Source organism: Mirounga angustirostris, unplaced genomic scaffold, assembly GCF_029215605.1.
Source record: "Mirounga angustirostris isolate CCGP_5_RB_7025 unplaced genomic scaffold, mMirAng1.0.hap1 SCAF_9, whole genome shotgun sequence".
NCBI lineage: Eukaryota > Metazoa > Chordata > Mammalia > Carnivora > Phocidae > Mirounga > Mirounga angustirostris.
In genome coordinates, this window is record NW_026991717.1 from 110,710,645 (window position 1) to 110,732,198 (window position 21,554).

General features: G+C 32.7%; 1 protein-coding gene across 14 annotated transcripts in view; it reads left to right on the forward strand.

Annotated features, from left to right (window-relative positions):
• Window positions 1–21,554, forward strand: part of GPHN (gephyrin) — a 624,049-nt gene that overhangs the window by 292,731 nt on the left and 309,764 nt on the right. For 7 of the 14 annotated variants that reach the window (XM_064571187.1, XM_064571189.1, XM_064571182.1 and 4 more), the window contains exon 5: window positions 7,878–7,916. The exons of the other annotated variants lie outside the window; for them this stretch is intronic. In XM_064571187.1, the coding sequence (XP_064427257.1) occupies window positions 7,878–7,916 (39 nt within the window). The remainder of the gene's footprint in view (window positions 1–7,877; window positions 7,917–21,554) is intronic. 14 annotated transcript variants of the gene reach the window in all.

Below are 21,554 nucleotides of genomic sequence, written 5' to 3' on the forward strand. Positions count from 1 at the left end.
GATGGTAAATACTTTAGGCTTTGCAGGCTATAAAGTTTTGGTTGCAACTATTTAACTCTGCTGTTGTAGCCACAGGAGTAGGTTCATTATGGAAGTGAAGAGGCATCTGACAAAATGACCAATGCTAAAAGGGATAGAATGCTAAAAAATTGGTACAAAGGATGAATTTCTAGGATTATGAATTCTAGAAGACATATTCTGTTTATAGCCTATAATATTTACATTTCTTTGGAACAGATTACTATTTAAGCCATTTTATAAATATTTTCCACTTAGGTTATTAGAAATTTTTTCACAAAAATATCAAATCAAAGAAAAATTGTTTATTTTGTAAAATTTGTTTATAATCAATTTGTCACAATTTATATATTTTATCATTTTAGGTATGAGTGTACTGTAAGCCAGGAGTCATTTTATGTAGTCATTAGCCATTTTTCTTTCATAATTGTAATGCTTCAAAAGCAAGAATACTGTGTAAGTAAAATGTAGGAGACATTCTTGATCTGAGTTACTGACTATAATGGTTCTCAATTTGTGACTTGTGAAAATCAGTGAGAACATTTAGTATCTTCACCTAAAAGTTAACATTTAACAGCTTCACCTAAAAGTTAACACTGGGCATTTTTTTATATGCATTTATTTTAACATTGGGCATTTTGACAATGAGAAAAACTCCTGTATTATAGCAGAAGCATAGAAAAACACCATATGTAACAATTTCTGTTTTTGAAAGAAAATTTAATCACTAACATAGGTCATTTAAATTATGTAGTTTTTTTCAAGTATATAATATTCTTCAGAAAACTTTGATTATTTCCTTGGAAAAATATCCTATACTAATATTCTAGAACTCTATAAATACTTATCTTACAGTACTAGGATTTTTTTTTTTTACTAATACCTGGTATACATGGTAAAGCTAAATATAACCGTATTGAACTAGGATTTTGAGTATCTTAAAATTGTTCTGTATAAATAGGATAACTCAACAATATGAAATTGATGAAGCAGGATATCAGAAACCCTTGTAATTGAAGTATTTTAAACTAGATTAACTAAAATACATCACTCTTCTATGGTCAGATACATTTTATGCCATTTTAAGCTCTTCCTTTAATTTTTATGAAATAGTTCTGGACATAAGAAATATGGCTCCATGTCTTATATTTGTCTAAACATGTTGAGATGCAATATGATATAGTGGAAACACTAACAATATAGAGTCAGACATGAATTTGAATCTCAACTCTACCACTAAGTATGAAATTAAGGCAAATTAATCTGTTCCAACTTCATATTTCTCATTTGCTAAATTAGCTAATGCCCACTCTCAGGGTTGTTGTTTCTAGTGATTGAGATTATAAAGGTAACCAATAATAATAACTAACACTTATATATAGCACTTTACTATGTGTCAGCAGCTGTTTTAAGCATATGTTAATTCATTTAGTCTTCAAAACAACTGTATGAGGCAGGTACTATTTTATATCTATTTTAAAGATGGAGAAACCGAGACACAGATCAATTAATTGACTTGCCCAAGGTTATCCAAACTAGTAAGTGACAATGCATGTAAAAAGATCTAGTATAATGCCTGGCACCTTTGTAGGTGTTTGGTAAATGTTCATTTTTTTCTTTACCTTTTCCTTCCTCATTTAATTAATATTACCTGTTACCTCTAATTAGATGTGACAGCCCCAAATATTTCTGCTACTAACCCTTGTACTTCTGGTATCTGTTGTTAGCTACTGACATACCTTGTGGATAGTCTAAAAAATAAAGATGTAAGTCAACATTTCCCTACTACTACTTTCAGGCATGGGGTAAAGGAACAATATTAAGAATTTCTAAAGTGTATATGATATGAGGAAGGTGGGTTATTAGTGCAGTTGCATTAAGTACCTCTTGATATCCTACCTGAACCTATTTATTTTGTTTTAGGTCTCTAATTCCTCTGTAGTTTAAAGTTCTTGGAATATGGCTTGAATCAGCTGAGATATATGACATTCAGGGTAGCTTTTCCATAATAGCCCACTTTATAGCTGGGGTTTATAATTATTTTGCATTATCCATATGCCTTAGATTATAGACACATTTATGAACTACCAGATTGCTAAAAACATCATATATAGTTTTTGTTCAGTTTAACAAGTATTTGTCAAGCACCTTGGGCTTCACTGAGTGAGTGCTAAAGTACATGTACTCCTAAAATAGTCACCTGACAAATCAAGACAGTATAAACCTAATATCAGAAACGTGCAACCAAAAGATTTCTTTAAAGAGAAAGATTAAGAGAAAGCTAAAATTAATTAATTTTAATTACAATTAATCAGTACTTAAAAACTAATTTAAAAATCAGTAAAAATTTTGGACAGGTAATAGTAAAGCTAAAATTGAAGAAGAGAGATAGGATTCAGATTAGGAGAGAAGAGGAAGGACATTACTAATGGGAGTAAGGAAGACGGGGAAATGTATGATCAAGCTACAGAGAAAGATAAAATTAAGAAAATCTTCCTAGTTAGAGCAGAGGATTCATTTTACATAGAAGGTTGGATAAACTAGGCCTGTTATTTTAATCTCTTTCTTAGAACATCTAGAGTAGCACCATCTGTAGAGATGAAAAACAGCAACCGTCCTTATTCTGAGATTCCTTAGAAGCCAGAATTCTTAAGTCTAAGTCTACTATCAACCAGTACACACAGTAAATAATGCCATTAAGCCTCTCTAAAAGTAGATACTTTTTGAGATGTCATTTATTCAAATACACATCAACACATTCCTCAGTAGGACTAACTTCATTCTTTTTGAAGATTTTTAAAAATGTTTTTTGTTTTGTTTTGAAGTCCTGATTTAATCTACAGACCTAATGACTATCCACACCATTATTTGTAGATAAAACTGAAACTGCTGTGAAGCATCAAGTTCCAGTTTTTTGATTTGTTGTTTGGAAACATTTTCTCATCATAGATCTTATCAGTGCTGTATCGCAAGTTAGCTTAGTGTTTTATATAAAATTACAAACTATATAAAAAATAGAGAAATCGCAGTATCTCAGAGTTTGAAGAGAATTCAAAGGCCATTATGTTCAAAGTCCTAGCATACCTTTTCATCATTCCCAACCTTTGTCTGAACATCTCAATTGCTACATCTTCCATCTGGGAGTTTGTTGCTTTTGCAACTCTATTGTTTGAAAGTACAAACATATCAAACTGAAACCTGGTGCCTTATTCTTTCTACCCCATGGTTCTAATTCTTCTTTGCACTGTACAAAAGAATGTAAATTTCTTTTTTACATGATAGTTCTCCTAATATTTGAAGATAAATATTATATTTTCCCCTTAAGTCCAATTACTTTTGTATTTTTTTACATTCTTTTTTTCCACCAGACACAATCTTTCCCAAGATATTCAACCTCTATTTTATTTATGCATTAAAAAAAAAAGTTCCTTGGTATAATTGTACCAGGGGAAAGGTGAAGATATAAAATTCAATCTTTTAGATAAAGTAATTAGGGCAATAAGTGACATTGAATTTAAAACTATTACGTTGAAAGGCTCATATTCCACATAGTAAGAATAAAAAGGGAAAGGTATATTGTTCCTCAAGGTCAGAATTTTAGAATTTTGAGCATAAGGTAAAACCAAAAATTTCATATATGAAGAACCCATATATAAAATATTGTCTTCATTCCCTTAAGTATGTTTCTTAATTGTATGCCTATTCTGTTTCAGAATATGTACTCAGCTTTTGGAGGCCCTTAAGATGATCATTATCAGTAAACATACAAATAATTACAAATACACTTATTATGGTAAATTCCATATCTATTTAGAAAACTTTTACTAGAAAAGTAGTATTGCCCATATAAACCATTTGTGAGGCAGCATAACATAGTGTTTAAGAGCACAGACTAGGGGCACCTGGGTGGCTCAGTTGGTTAAGCGACTGCCTTCGGCTCAGGTCATGATCCTGGAGTCCCAGGATCGAGTCCCGCATCGGGCTCCCTGCTCGGCAGGGAGTCTGCTTCTCCCTCTGACCCTCCCCCCCCTCTCATGTGCTCTCTGTCTCTCTCATTCTCTCTGTCTCATAAATAAATAAAATCTTTAAAAAAAAAAAAAAAAAAGAGCACAGACTACTTGGGTTGAATCCTAGATCCACCTTTTACTAGTGACCTCATACAACTTCCTTAACTTGCTATATACCTCAGTTTTCTTATGTGTAAAATAGAAAGAGTAAGAGTACTTACCTCATAGGATAGTTATACTATGTGAACATAAGTAAAACACTAAAAAAGTATTTATTTGCTACATAAATATTTGCTATTATTACCTACAATATAAATATAGCTTTAGCTTAAAAGTAAGTAGATAATGGTTGAATAAATATTGAAAGAATTTTCTCTAGGGAAAAAAATCCAGTAGGATAGAACCTAAAGTATACAATGGTATAGCTGTGGGAAAGGACAAAGAAATAGAGATGACATGCTAAATGTTGATTTTTACCTTGAATTTATCAGAGTGATAATATCTTGAAATCATCTTTCCAGCTCATCATTACAAGCCTACTCTCGTAAAATGAGCAGAGGCTGGCATGCCAGAATACTTCAGTTTTACAAGATATATACTAAGACAATGACAACAAAATATCATTAAATATTTTACAAATATAAAGTTCCAAAAACATATTTATCTAGAGATATAGTTGTAGGAATGAAGTTTTTAGGATATTCCTTTCTTCATTGTCTGGAATCAAGAATGTGAATTCATTTCTCTATAGTAGACCTCCATCTATAAAACAGACTTAATGTTGCTTTTCACACAAAATGTAAAAGATGACAACAAATGGATTTATACCTGTCAAGTCCTCTGAGCTTCTTAGAATGCCATTGTAGAAAAGCAGAATATTTGTGACTTTATGTTATTGCCTACCACAAAAAGAAGTCAGAAAGTGGATTCAGATAACAAAATAAACTATTTGGATTGATTCTAATAATTTTACCAATATTATTTTCTCATGTTGGAACTTGGAAAGAGCATGGCTGATATTAAAGAGTAGAGGACAAAATGCCCAGTGAAGGGAGTAACCATTTTAGATAATCATTAGTAACTGACACACAGGTGACAATTTACAGGAAGATTTCTTTTAAAAATGCTGAGAAGAAGCAGTAAAGCTGTTGGAAGTATGGAGTTTGAAAATGAACTGCTGTCAGTTTCACGAAGATACCAAAGGTCAAGGTAGCAATGTAAAAGAAGCAATTGATAATATTGTGCTGCAAGGACCAATTGATGTAGGAGGACATAAATTATATTTCTTTATGAAGATTAAAGATAGCATTATAGTGCTGGTGTCATTGAGATAATTTGTTTCCCCCTTACCTTCTCCACCCCTTTCCATAACTTTGATTGTAGCATATGATATACTTGTATGTCTTAATCCTTAAGGTGAAACTTCATGTAAGGAAAGGTAAGACAGGTGATTATGAGGTGATTTTGAATAGGGTTTTGCAAATTTTTAAAATACTTTTCTATAAAACATAGGCATTTGAACCAATGAGAAAATAACCATTAGTTTTGAATATTGTCTAAATACAATGGAGTCTTATAATATGTCTCTTGCTTGTGGTGATTCAAGACTACAGTTGTTTAGGAGACCCCATTATAATGAGGTCAGTTTAGCATAACCCCATTGATGAGGTTCAAAAGAGATTCACATCATGCCGATTTCCCACTGATGTTAAACAGGGTATGTTGAATAGGGTATTGGTTAATTATGTGATACTTCAATATGAACTCTCTTTGTGGGCCTTGTTTACTTTCTCATTCCCTTCCTTTTTGCCATTTTTAAGACTTATCTTTACCTATACTGTACCCTATCCCTTAAGATGAGGCTGCTTTTGTAGGGTCGATAGATGAATGAATATTACCACCAGTATTAAATAACATTTAGAGGAATGAGAAGGCTACTTTTATATATACTGAAAGCAAATCCTGGTATAAATGCATCTTCCCTCTTAGGTGTATCTTCGGCGACAGCAACAGTATTAAAAATAATGCTCTAGTTTATCATTGCTTAAACTTTAGTTATTACTCTTTGCCTTCTACGTATAAAATACCTTTGAACAGGGGTCAGCACACTTATTCTTTAGAGGTCCAGACACTAAATACTTTAGGCTTTGTGGGTTCTGTACTCTCTATCATAACTACTCAACTCTGCCAGCCCTCTGGCACAAAAGCCACTGTAAAATGATATAAATGAATGAGCCTCACTGTGCCCCAATAAATATTTATGGATACTGAAATTGGATTTCATATAATTTTCGCATGTCATGAAATATTCTTCTTTTGTTTTTTTTTCAATCATTTAAAAATTTAAAGATCACTTTTAGATTGAAGGCGATGCAAAAAACAGGCAGCAGGCAGGATTTGTCCCCTTGGATATGATTTGCCAACCCCTATTTTGTAATATTCCTACCTTATAGTGTACTAGTATCTCCTCTGTTAATCAAAGGCTCATAGCAAGTGAGCTTTCAGAAGAATGCTCTGAGAATTTAAGACAGAGAAAGGTAATGCACCATAAGAAATTAACACTTCATAGATTCAAATGTATCTTGAGTGCCTGCTGTCTATATATGCCAGGCATTGTTCAAGATGTTGCAGATATAGCAATAAACAAAGAAGTCCAAAGTCCCTGCCTTTATGAAATTTACATTTTAGTGGGTGACACAAATATAGGTAAACAAAAAAAAATGTATATTATTAGAGATGGTGATAAATACTGTGGATAAAAATAAACCAGGGAAGGTGAATAGGTAGTGCAGGCAGGAAGGAGAGTTGTAATTTTTAAAAGGCCATCAAGGAGGGCTTTATTGATAAGGTGACATTTGAGCAAAGACATAAAAGAGGAGAGGGAGCAAGCCATGGATCATGTAGAATCTGTATGCCACCCTTAGTATAATGGAGAGTTTTGAGCAGAGGTACTACATAGTTTGACTTACATTTTAATAGGGAAACAATTTAGGAGGCTATTGAATTAATCCAGGTGAAAAATGATAGTGATTTAGACCAATGATAGAGGTGAAGGTAGTGAGAAATACATTATTTATATATTTTGAAGATAGAAGGTAACAGATAAAATAAGAGAAAGAGAGAAGTCAAGTATAAGACCCAGGATTTTGACTTGAGCAATTGAAAAGATGGAATTGGAGAATACTGTGGAAAGAGTGGGTTTGATGAGGAAGATCAGTTTTAATTTGGTTATGGAAGCAAACTATTTTTAGATATCCAAGTGGAGATGTTAAATTGGCAATTAGACAGATGCATCTGGAGTTCAGAAGAGAAGTCTAAGCTGGAGATACTTTTTTTAAAATCATCAGCATCTTAATAGAATCAAAATCCATGACAATGAGATCATCAAGGTATTTACTAGTATTACTATTTATTTATTGGTATTACTGCCCTTGCTTTTTTTCCTCATCCACTTTCAAAGAGGTAGGTCGTTTCTAGTAACCTATCCCCTCTGCTCACTCACAAATAGCAGGGATCCCACTGAATCAGAAACCTGATCTACACAGGAAGTACCATTAGTTGGCCATCCTCAAATTTTGCCATGGTATAAACATGGGAGTGAGTTTTCCCAAGTACCTCCTTGCTGGAAACTGTTTGCACTGGAGGTAAGTGTGAGAGGGGAGGTTGTGGGAAATGATGGGGTGAGGGCTTCCTAAACCTTTTCCAAACCTCAGAAATTGTTGATTCTGAGGAATGGAGAAGGTTCAGGCTGGTTCTAATTTCTCTGAACCAGTTCATACAGCCCTAAATTTGACCTGCTTTCCTCAAACTGGGAGTCAGAAATCCCTTTTCTCTTCTGTTTTTCTGCTGCAGAAATTCCCAACATTCCCATTTTGTGGGCTCCAGAAAGGGGTAAGCGAAGACTTCAATCCCAGCCAATCATTTCCAGATTAATAATTTTTAGTGTTTTGGTTTTTTTTTTTTTTTTTTATCATCATAAAGAATGCTTGGACCCATTTTTCCCATCCATTTAATTTCCTTGTGGATTGTTATGTATCTATGTTCTAGGATCATTCTGTATCCCTGGGCAATAGAGTTCAGATTCATCTGCTATTTCCATTTGTGTGCTATTCTCTTGTGGATTCTCATATGCAGTTTATTGATGACTGTTTCCTAGATGAAAGAAACCCAATTCAGGAGACTGCTTTATTCTCGATTTCATCTTTTCCTGAATGGTGTTTTTGTTCCCCTGCTGACAGCTTTTTCCTACCCTACACAACTGCTTCTGATGATCTGTCATTGCTTCTCTGCTGTTCTGTCTTACTGCTTTGACTGCCTTTGATTTTTGCCTCTACTCTTCGCCCCACTTTATGCATTTGCTGAATGATTTGCATTCTTCACTTACTGGTACTTTGTCTATCAGCAAATGGCCTGATACTGCCATATCCATCAGCTATTTTAGCATTTTAAACTACCCAGCCCTGTTTATCTGCTCTCCTACCATTTATATCATGGCCTTCCAAGTGCTATGCCATCTGCCTGCTTGATCTTGCCCTGCCCAATCTATGCCTGTAATATTATAAGTAAGTTCAGATTGTTTAGCACTTTTCCTACCTATCTCCACTTGTCTTATGCCACTAAGTTGGACTGCTAACTGAGTTTGCTTGACTACTGTCTCCTTTACCTATTTGCTGCACATGGCTGCTCCATTAATTAACTTGAGACATTGCATTCATCTCCTTCGTACTCAGCCTTGCAACTTGCTGATCGGCTCATATTGCCTCCTTTATACTTTTCTGCATCTGGTAAATCACTGGCATTGTTCCTCTGTTGTCTTGTAACTCTGATCAGATTTTATTTCCAAGAAAAGTGTTGCCTACGTATTGTCCAAACATACCTTAGAAATAGGAAAATGCTTCACTATTTAACAACAGTCCAGTCCAGTTTACTCCTAAACTGACTTTTAAACTATCACCCATCCTTTCTGCTTTTTTAAACAACTTCACATTCTTCCCTTTATTTAGCAATAGATTTTTTTCAAATAATTTATCATCTTTGCTTCAGTTGACCTTTCACGTCATCTATTACATACTTTTGTTTCTTGTATATGGGATCTTTCAATGATTTTCCATATATTAAATTTATTTCCTAATTTATTTTCCATGTTCCAGGGCTTCATGAGGATGAGTTACACCTATTAATATTATCCTTTTTAGTAAGACTGGAAGAATTTTTTAAAACTTAAAGTTTCATCTCAAAAAAATAATAAATTTAGTTATAGTTCTTTGTGGTTAGATTAAAGTAGCTTTCCACCCTGCTCCATTTTTCCTTTGAGAATATCATTTCTCAGCCACCCCATAATTTATGTAATATCAGTTCTTTAGAGATCCTTTTGATATATTTATCTTTCCCTCCTTTTAGACTATATTTTCTTGTGTGTGGGTAAACTTTAAATTGACATTTTCCCATTATTTGCTAAGTATTTGACATCTAAAAAGAACTTGGAATACAAAATTATTTGCTATAAGCTTGATGTCTTATTTACTTACATTTAAATGAAAAACAAGATCAAACAAGAAGTGAAGAATTTTGGTGAAACTTGCAAACAATTTCAAAAGTCTAAGGAAATTGAAAGTGGGGTATGTATGTGTGTATGCAAGTGTGTGTGCGTGTGTGTATGTGTGTATAGATTTGAAGTGTTCTTTGTGTGTACTTTTGAGGTGTACTTTGTGTGTATGTATCCACAACATCATTGTGCTTAAGTGTGGAAGATTCTGAGTATCCATACTAAATTTTATTTTATTTTTATGAAAATGAAATGGAAAAGGAAAAGGAAAAAGCTAAAAAGAGAATGGTAAATTTAGGGAATATAGAAAAAGGGTATGGACATTTTTTTTCCTTTTCCTTTAATAATAGAGATAAAATTAGTATGAAGAAAAAGGCTGCTGTAGAAAAGTCAAGAAAATAATTTCAGTAGCTTTTTATTTTTTTTATTGTGGTAAAATAAACATAACATAAAATTTACTGTTTTAACCATTTTAAGTATACAGTTCAGTGGCATTAGTACATTTTGTACAACCATTACCACTATCTGTTGCCCAAACTTTTTCATCATGCAAAACAGAAACTCGGTACCCATTAAACAGTAATCCCCCATACCTCTTTCCCCCACCCCCTGGTAACTTTTGTTTTAGTATCTGTCTAAGAATTTGCCTATTCTAGGATTTGCCCCATATAAAGTAGAATCATACAATTTTTGGCCTTCTGTGTTTGACTTATTTCACTTAACATAGTATTTTCAAGGTTCATCCATGTGGTAGCATATATCAGAATTTTCTTCCTTTTTAAGACTAATATTCCATTTATGTGTATACTACAATTTGTTTATCCATTCATCTGTTGATAGACAACACTTAAGTTGTTTCCATTTTTATGGCTATTATGAATAATACTGCCATTAGCATTGGTGTGCAAGGGTCTGTTTTTCTTTCCATTCTTTGGGTATTTATGTAGAAGTGAACTCCACAGCTTTTAATATTCTTGTCTAAGAGGAAATTAAAGACCTCAGGGGAACTATATAAGTAACATGAAAGATGGTTAAGTCCAAGATACTGTATTAGGAACAGAAGAAATTATAAACTTTTAGGAAGACACAGAAGACCAAGTGAGATTTGGAAGACCTTACATTTCTAAGAATGAAAGGGAGAATGAAATTGGACAGATGATTCATGTTTGAAGGACAGCAAAGATGATTCTGAAGGACATTGAATTAAAAATATACCAATTTTAGGACAGATGATGGCAAGTCTTTGGGATGAAATAATCCAGACTTTTAAAGAAGTAAGCATTTGAAAGGCAAGGTTTAAATGAAGATAATGGGATTAAGATGAGGCAACTAGGTTATATGTTCATAGGAGCCAGCAACACTAATAGGAATTCAATTTTAAATTCACTGGTACTCAATTCTGGATACCTAGTTTTCTACCTATAGAGATTTTTCTAAAAAGATGCCTTTGACCCAACCCCCAGAGATTCTAGCTCAGTAGGTTGGAGATATGGTTTAGGCAATGTGTGTATGCATGTGTGTGTGTTTTAATCCACTGGTAAAACACAATGTAAGTTAAATTGAACTCTATACCGTAGTATCCTAGACCTTACAGGGTTACAAAAGTTGGGAAGAATTGGTCTTGTCTTTAAGGAGTTTAAAACTGAAGTAGTTAAATATGCAATAAAAATGGATTTAGGAAAGAAGACTTTCAATCCGTTAGGTGATAATGTTTTCACTTGTTAACAATTTTTTGGTGATTTTACATACTGTGTCTAGCTTTTCTCAGCCAAGATTTCTCATCTAAACTATCAAACACAAAAAAATGATTTGAGGGGTTTCTCAGTTCTCCCGAGTGGTACATAAACTAGTACTATTCTATATGCATAGGAGAGAAGTTAATTCATAATTTCCAATAATTTTCTCAGAATCTGTTTTTAAAAGGCTTGTTCTGTGCTAGGTAGTCTGTTAGGAGTATGTAACACAAAGATAAGGCCTTGTTCTCAAGAAGCTTACATTCCAAAAGAGGGGAAAAGACATTTAACCAAAAAAAAAAAAAATGCATTTCTAGTATCATTTCAAAATTTTGTTATTTTCTTCTAGTTCTTCAGAGAAAATATTCAAAGTCAGGATAATTGTGTATAAGGAAATCCTTTCACTTCTTCTAAGCTTCAGTGATTCAGGAGTAAGAATGCCTTCTATAATTAATGCCTCATCACAACTGAAGGATTCTGCTAATAGTTTAAATGCCAATAAGGATCTCTTTAATTTTGAAACCTGGAGCATTCAGTGACAATTAGTGATTTCTTTGGTAGCTGTTAATAAATAGCATTATCTAAACCCAATGTTATTAATTTTATAGTGGAAAAGTAGAGAATGACTAGAAAAAAATTGATAACTAATGTTCAGGAGGTTGTTCTTGAATGTTATTGCAAGCACAATGAGGTATTCTCCTCTTGGGCGTATAGCTACATACCAGTATTGAAAATGTTTGAGAATTTAATTCATTCTCACTGTCAACTAAAACTCACTTGAATTCCTGGTATCAGAAGTTTCAGTTATATTCATTAGTTTTTATTATGAATTTGATTAATTAGCCATTTGAATGAGGAATTTATTTGTCCTCCCCAGATTGATGGGTGCCATCAAACTTGAGAGCAGTAAGCTTCATTCCCATTGGCTCACTAATTCACAATGATTGCTTTAAGGAAATCTCTTTAAAGTGCTTATACCTAAGATAAGTTTTAGTAACCTGTTTTTTCCTCCCATCTCCTGATGTCCTACTAAAGTTACTTATTTTGTCAGCACAGGTGAGGGAAGATCAAAGTTCTCATGTCAGGAGAGAAGGACCAAAATAGAAATTACATCCAGATTTAACTTGTTTTCTTAAAAAAGTGAATAATTTTAAAAGATTTTGCTTCACTTGTATTTATTCTGGGAAACATTTTTAGTGCAAAATAAAGATTACACAAATTTTAAGGTATAAGATCTGGGATAAAGGAAAATATAAGTAACATTTTATTAGTAATAAATATACTTTTCCTTGTCTTGTGATCTCTGAAATCCTGTTTTTATTTTAAGGAAAACTAAACTGAAAATAATGTTATATAATGTGTTTCTTTTTTGTGAAAGTTAACTTGAAAAGGCAATTTTCCTATCACACCCTTATTACGACTCAAGTCTGTTTTACATTTAGTAACAAGAAAATCCCCTAAATTTCCTTGCTATTAAGAGATTCTTTGTAGACAACTACCCCTAATGAACAAGTTGTCATTCTTTCCTGAAGACAGTGGGGCAAATTTAGGACCTTGCAAAGGAAGATATAGCTTCTTTACATAAACATTTTATGGAAGTAGTTTTACTCTTTCAGTTTTGAATATAGACCGTGACAACAGCAGTCACTAATAGCTAGTCTCTACATCCCCTAATCTCTTTCTCTCCTCTTTGCTATCCCACCATCCAATATTTCAATGTTGCTGGCAAAAATTAATGTATTACACCTATGGCACAGAGGTCCAGTGGAGTGAGAAAGATCATTGTGAGAGGTTCATTGCATCATCTATGGCAACTATTTGATACAAAGATCCTTTATGTATATTTAATAGTATTTAATTTCATGAATATCAAATCAGTACTTGAAAAGCTCACTAGTTAGATATGTGAAAGTTTACAAAATACAAACCATCCAATTTTGTATTTATCTCTGAACACTTTTTAGATTTCTTATGATACTTCGTCTTTATGAAGAAATAGAGATTATGTTTTATTCATGTCAGCAGTATAAAAACATCTCAGATGTTCAGGAATCAATTTTTCTTTGGTTTGTTTCTAGCCATACAATAGAAGTAGATATGTATTTACTTTGCAGTTAGACGTAATAATCCCAGTATAGATATCTTAAGCAAATATTCAGAAAGAAAAAATCTCTTATAAGATAAATTTGTATGTTCTCATTCTCAACTCAATGCCTTCTGGTCAAAATTAAGATTGATCTTATGAGGAGGTAAAGGTAAAAAGCCTTTTTAGCTATCTTCTCATTATGATTAGTTACTAAAAAATAAAATTTAAGACCATCTGCAGAGAGCTCCTATTTTATTAACAAGAAAATTTGTCTTCAAATTTCCATACCTCCCAGTTAGTGTTAGAATATTAGGAGCACAGTATAACATAGTATTTTGCATGTGATAAGTATTTAATAAAAGCATAAAATGGTGACATTTTTATTGTGACACAATATTAAAGATGAAATTTTGAAGTATTAAAGATGAGATTAAAGATGAGAAAAGTATATGGTCATTTAGGAGAAAAAAGGTGTTGATTTTTAAATATTTATCTTGCCTTTTATTAATAACATTTAAAGAAACACCTGGTTTTTTCTAAATATATATTTCTGATTATATTTCTGATTATAATGTTTTTTCCAAAAAATAATTTGGGAAATACAGGAAGCAAAATGAAGTAAATAAAAATCACAAATAATCTTGACACCTAATTATTGCCTAGGACTAATTGATTAGTCTTCACATTGGTACCCATCATATATACAGGTTTATATCTTGGGTTTCTTAATCACATCATCCCAACTGTTATCCTATCTACTAAAATTTGTAGTTTACTTACTGTATGCCAAGCATTGTGATAAGCCCTTTATATAATATCTTATTTAATCCTAATAACAAACCTACATGAGTACCACTTAAGAAAACTAGTTTTAGAAAGATTAAATCATAAAATAACTCAGATCACAGAGCCAGTAGAAGGTAACAGAATTAGAATTTCAGCTAGGTAGTCTTGACTCCAAAGTCCTTGCTTTTTAACCACTCTCCTTTTTATATAAATTAAGCTTTTCTCCTTTTTTAAAAAATTTTTTTATTTTTATTTATTTCATTTTATTTTTTTATTTTATTATGTTATGTTAATCACCATACATTACATCATTAGTTTTTGATGGAGTGTTCCATGATTCATTGTTTGCGTATAACACCCAGTGCTCCATTCAATACGTGCCCTCTTTAATACCCATCACCAGGCTAACCCATCCCCCGCCCCGAACCCTCAGTTTGTTTCTCAGAGTCCATAATCTCTCATGGTTCGTCTCCCCCTCCGATTCCCCCCCCTCACTCCGTAGGAAGGGAAACATTAAGCTTTTTTCCATTTAATAACTGTAATACCAAAAAACGGCTGGGGGTGGGGGGTGGAGTTGTCAATCACTACAGAGTATAAACAAGCTATGATTAATTTAAGTTCCCTGTCTGAACTATTTAGGCTCTTTCTTATTTCCTATCATAAACATTCTTTTTATATAAATTGTCAAAAATATCTCTGATTATCGCTTTAGAAATATTTCCTTAAAATAGAATAACTGATTAAAAATTAAGTCTCATAATACATACTGCCAAATTGCCTTCTAGAATATATGTGCATATTTATATATTCATACTCTCAGCTTATGGAACTAAACATTCATTATTTTTGATCTTAACAATTTGATAAAAATTATATGGCTTTATTGGCATATTGTAGACTAATAATGAGATTAAATACTTGTATTTGTCTAGTTTTTTTTTTCTTTTATATATTGCCCATTTTCTTTGTTTTCTTTTGGTTCAGTAGCCTATTCTTAAAAACTGATTCTAGTTACAATGAGAAGTTTAAGAAAGTGCTTGTCAGAAAATAATTTTTGTAGAATGAGATTTATATTTTAACTATATTATTTTGACACATAAATATGGATATACATAAATATAGTTTATTTTCTCTTTTTTCCAACTTTATTAACATAATAGTACTCAATTATTTCCTTACTTAGCCTCTTACAGCAGAGGTCAAGCCCAAAACACATCCTGAATCAAAGGCATGCAGTTAAAGTACAAACTCATTCTTTTCTAACAAGCTAGTTATGCCCTTTGTGAGGTTTTTCTTTTTTTCCATAGCTGATGCACAATAGTTTATTTTCTAACTATTCATTTCTTATGGAACGTTCATGTTAAATACTTTATGGATAGAAAATTATTGAACCTTAATATTCTAGAATTAATTGTCCTTTCATAGATATAAGCTTTTCAAAATTTATGATTAGGACATTGAATATACATGGCTACTATAGCAATCATTTTATTTATTTATTTATTTATTTATTTTTAAGATTTTATTTATTTGATAGAGAGAGACACAGCAAGAGAGGGAACACACGCAGAGGGAGTGGGAGAGGAAGAAGCAGGCTTCCCGCCGAGCAGGGAGCCCGATAAGGGGCTCGATTCCAGGACGCTGGGATCATGACCTGAGCCGAAGGCAGACGCCTAACGACTGAGCCACCCAGGCGCCCCACAATCATTTTTTTTTTAAATACCAAATACCCAGTCCTTCTATTTATACAATTTTTTCCTTGGCAAACTCATTTTTCTTCATAGGAATTCCAAAAGAAATAATATTCTAGCATGCAATTAATGTGAGTTACCATTTGATTATCTACATTTAAGGCATTTTATACACTTTTTCAGATACGTAAAGCTTAATTCCCCTCAAGTGTTCGAAAGATCCCTTTTCTTTTTTTTTTTTTTTTAGTTGCCCCTAACATGCAAATCACTTCATGCCCAAAGTGTTTCATTAAGTGAACTGTTTAACACTTGGCTTGAATTTTTCCACAGAAAGATTTATTTATATAACTGATTCTCAACCTGGGGATTTTTTGGACCCTGAGGAACATTTGGCAATGCCTAGTGACATTTTGGGTTGTTGTAACTGAAGGGTTCCTACTGACATTAGATGAATAGAAGTCAGGGATGCTGGTAAACATCCTACAATGCACTGAACAGTCCTTACAACAGAGAATTTTCCAGCCCAAAATGTAATAGTGCAGAAAATGAGAAATCCTCATTTACATAATATTATTGAGTACTTATTTACTGCCAGGCACTGTGCTTGGGGCTGGGGACACATGGATAGAAAGTTATGATCATAGTACTCAAGGAAGTTACATTATGGTTAGGAAATGGAAGGAATTAGATAAATAAACTATAACATGATATAGTAATGGTATATATGTGATATATTAGGAGTAGGATAAAGTTCATCTGAGGGAGTTAGGGAAATTTTCAAAGAAGTGATATTGGAACTGTTGTTATTGCTGTTTTTCTTATTTTTATCATTGTTTACCTTTTACTTTAAGTTTACTAAAAGCACACAAATAGCATAGTTACAACTTAATGGATTTTCAAAAAATGAACATACCTGTGTGACTAGCAGGCCCATCAAGAAACCAGATTATCAACATCCCAGATTGTGCCCCCTCTTGTGGTCCTTTCAGTAACAGCCCAACCCTCAAGAGTATTACAGTTTTGACTTTTGGCATCATTGATAGTTTTTGGTTTTTAGTAAACTTTATACAAATGAAATTTTATACTGTGAAATGTATTGTGTCTGGATTCTTTTGCTCAGCATTATGTTTGTAAAATTGATTTGTTGCATGTAGTTGTTTGTTCATTATCACTACCATACAATAATCCATTGTATGAATATTCCAGTATATATTAATCTACTGTAAAGAAACAATTGCTGAAATCCTAGGTCTGCCAATAGGTCATTCTGGCTGCAGAATGGGTTTTGAAGGGGAACTGGTAACAAAGAGCCTGGAGGTAGGTAAGGCCAAATGATGGACACTCTGTATCATATAAAAGGCATTTGGGTTTTTTCTAGTAGAAAGTGAAGATTTTTTTTGAAAGATGTTAAACAGCAACGAATGTAGTGAGATTTGCATTTTAGAAAGACCATTTTGGCAGCAGAGTAGAGGATGGATTGAATGGTAATAAACTTAGCTATTAACATTAATCAGGAGGTTATTGAAATATTCAAACAAAGGATGCTGAGTACCTAAAGGCAGACAAGGGTAGAAAGAAACATGACTTTCTGAGAATAAAATTAATAGCACTTTTTGACTAACTGGATATGAAATTTGCAGAGGATAGTTTCCTGAGCCAACCTTCGAAAGCCTATGTGTGTTACTAAAATACAAAATGTGGACAGCAAAGAAAAATAATTCAATGTTAGCAATTAAAATTGAATTCAAAATAACATCCAAATTTATGTATAGTGTTTGAACTTGTAGAAAAACATATGTCATTAGTTGAAAATTAATAAATTGATGAAAATCTTCATGGAGAATCTGTAAGAATATTGGCTACAATCTAGGACAAGTCTAGACTAATGGTATTGGCTTTTTATTTGTTTTCATTTTAATTTAAAATTTGTAACTTTTTTTCTGTTGTTTCATATTTTCACTATTTTTATTTTATTTTTATCTTACACTAAATTTATATATTTAGTCATGAATAAGGTGGTTTTCGGCTCAGGAATTAAAAATGAGACAAGAAGTGTGTGTGTTCTTGTGTACACTAAAAAGCAAGAGTTGAGAGAGGAAAGGAAAAAAGGAGTTAAAATATTGTATCCATATGAATGAGAAGAGACTGTCTGAGATGGAATTAACAGAGTTCCCAGTTGTTATTTCTAGGTCGGAAGATTGCTGCATTTTACTTTTGTTTGTGCATGCATCACTAGAGAGAATAAAGGCAGTGAGTCAGAAAGTTCCCCATAGTCACCAGGCAATAGTGTCATTGCAAAGATGTATTTATTGCTGAGACAGTGGTTAAGATAGTTGGTTCTTTGTGACCCAGAAAATGAGTGCAATTAGCTTTTGATAACAGCGCACTACCTATCAATATTTCTGAAGATGAACATCTCTAACATAAATTTTTTTAACGTTGTAAACCCTTTATAGATATGATTATTCACCTAGAAAACCCAAAAGAATCCATTGAAAAAGTATTAGAAACAAGAAGAGTTCAGCATGGTGGCTAAATAAGGAGTATTTTACTTTATAAAAATCTATATGCTAATATTACTAAGTTAGAAACAAGCATTAGAAAAAGTAACGACGGGGACACTCCTGGGTTGCTCAGCTGTTTAAGCATGTGACTCTTGATTTTGGCTCAGGTCATGATCTCAGGGTCATGAGATCGAGTCCAGCGTCATGCTCTGTGCTGTGCATGGAGCCTGCTTAAGATTTTCTCTCTCTCCTTCTGCCCCTCACCCCCACCAAACCCCAGCTCATGTGTTTTCTCTCTCCCTAAAAAAAAGTAACAAAAAAAGATCTCATTTACAATAGCAGAAAAAAGTGAACTTTATAATATTCAAGAATAAACTAAAGGAATTTGCCAGATTTAAGTAAAGAAAACTTATTAAAGGACATAAAATATAGCTTGAATGATTAAGAAGTTATGCCATATTCTTAAATGCAAATACTTTTGTGAAATTGTCAATTTACCTTAAGTTGATTGGTGAATGTGATATAATTCCCAATGGATTTTGGGGGGAATATACCAAGTTGATTTCTAAACATACTTTTAAAAGAACAAATTATGAAAATAGCTAGTGCTTTCTTTAAGTAAAACAATGAGAGGCCTTACTCAATCAGATGTAAAAACATAAGGCACAGTGATTAAAGTATTTGGTATGTTACAGGAAAATAAAGTCAGAGATAAATGACACCAAATGATATTTATTAATATAACTATGTATAAAATTGGAATTTAACACATTATAAATGTGACATTTTAAGAAGTTCAGGGAAAGAAGGGTCAGTCTATAAAAGATGTTGAGGAAATTGGCTATCCATTTTGGTGGAAATGGATCATGCAACCTAAAATTAAACTACAGATGATTATATATTTAAACATTAAAAGCTGTAAGCTTATGATTTAAAAATTAAGTTATTTTTATGATCTTTAGGTAAGAGAAACCTTTCTAGATGAGACATAAAACCAGCAAATATAATAAAAAGATTGATAGAACCCCCTATCATTAAACATTGGAAACCTCTTAATGGAAATGCCAACTAAGCAAAAATTGTTACAAATGTTAAATGTTAAAAATTAACATTTACAAGAGATTCAACTGCCAAAGTTTTAATATTTTAATATGTAGAAATTTCTTAATAATTCAACAGGAAGAATATGGCCTCCAGTATAGAATGGCAGACAAAAAGATACAATCAGGCAGTTTGCAGTGGGAAAGAAGCAAATTGCTTTTAAATATGTGCTCATTATAATTGGTAAGAAATGTAAAATTCAAAAATATTGTATTGCTTTGTACACATGAGTTAAATGCTGTTTAAAACAGAGATTGCGTGGAAGTAGCAAGGTTTGGGAGAAAAGACCACTGTTCAGAGTATAAATTGGTACCATTTTTCTGTAGGGCAATCTGCAATGTATCAAAAATTTCAGTGTAATGTTATAAAAGACATTAATTTTGTAGGAAATAAAGCAGTTTACAAAGAGGGTACAGCCTGGAATAATTATTGTTTTAGTACTTTGAAAAACCTTCCCACTGTAGAAAAACTTGATCCGGTTTAACAGGAAATAACCTGTAGAGCATACCATGTAAAAGGACATACACACTGTCTTTAGATTCACTCTCCCCCCAAAACTACCATGAGTTGTAGGTCAAAGCAGCAGGGAGCAGGAGCCAGAACTGTAGGAAACCAGGACTTTGGAGACAGAGGAGACACCCTGAGGACAGATGGCTATAGCTACAGTGTTGGTGAGACACTTAGGCTTGGACAAACAGCAGTATGTGAAATTCAGTCTGGGATTCCCTAAATCTGTGAGACCACTGTGGGAGGTTGAAGTGGAACCAATCAGTGCTTAAATGTACCCTCTAGTTAAAGGTAGAAGCAGAAATAAATTTTTACCAAAGGAAATTTTCCCTAGTTTAGGTAAGCTATACTCCAACAGATTAAGATCAAGTAATGAATATCAGCAAAACCATTAATCAATAGGGGGACTGAAAAACGTGACAACTACTAGAACTGTCAAATACAAAATACAACACATCCCAGAATTTGGTGACCACTATCATTCATTTTTCATACTAGGGAACTTTTGTTTAGGACTAATGCTAACCCAGACAGGATACAGGCACAAGAGAAGTTTATCAAACTGTCCCTGAAAAGCCAGGATGTATGCTTAAGCTACCTATGATGAAATCTTCAAAAGAACAAAGACACACAAGGTAAAAACATTGCAAGAGACCATTATTTTTGAATGAGCAATTTGGAAGAAAATAGGACTCCTAGAAATGGGAAAATATAAATTAAAATTTTTAAATCTGTGAACAGATGAAACAGCAGATTAGACCAGCAGAAGAATTAGCATACTGAAACATAGTTCTGAGAAAATTACTTCATATTGGAATAATTACATAGAGAGATGATGTTATATAAATATGGGGGAGACATAAGGTATGAAGAAAGAAATGAGAAGGTCCAAACTACATTACATCAAAGCCCCAAAAGAAGAGAATGGAGGAAAGGCAATGATTACAGAGGTAATGGCTGTAAATTTACCAAACTGCTGAAAAAACATGAAACCACATGTCCTGGAGATACAGTATAAATTGAGATGGATAAGTAAAATAAATTGATGCCTGAATACATTAAAATGAAACTTCAAAACCAAAATAAAAGAGAAGATCTTAGAAGTAGCCAGAGAGAAAGGACAGATCACTTACAAAGGAATGACAGTAGGCTTTTAAACAACATTGGAATGAAACAGACAGAAAAATAGTATCTTCAAAGTATTGAAAAAGTTATAAATTATTTTACACAGGTTTTCATTTTGTGTTGTAAATATATGAAATGTCTACTTTGAGGTTCATAATATAATACAGAAACTTGTTCTAAAATTTTGGATAGAAAACAGACCACATTTATTAGGAAAACAATATATCAAATCCTAGGGTGCCATGTACCTATTAAATTTGTGGTTTATATTAAAAGTTCTAAAGTGTTTTCTTGATGAAGATCGTATATTTCAAAATTGAATTGAATAAGCATTGTATTATTTTCTCTTCCTGATGTATTCAGTATTGTCATTTTTTCTGCTGCTATGTGCCTTTCCACTTTTATGTTTTAGGTAACAAGTTTTTAAAATCTTTTATCACAGGGGCAGCTG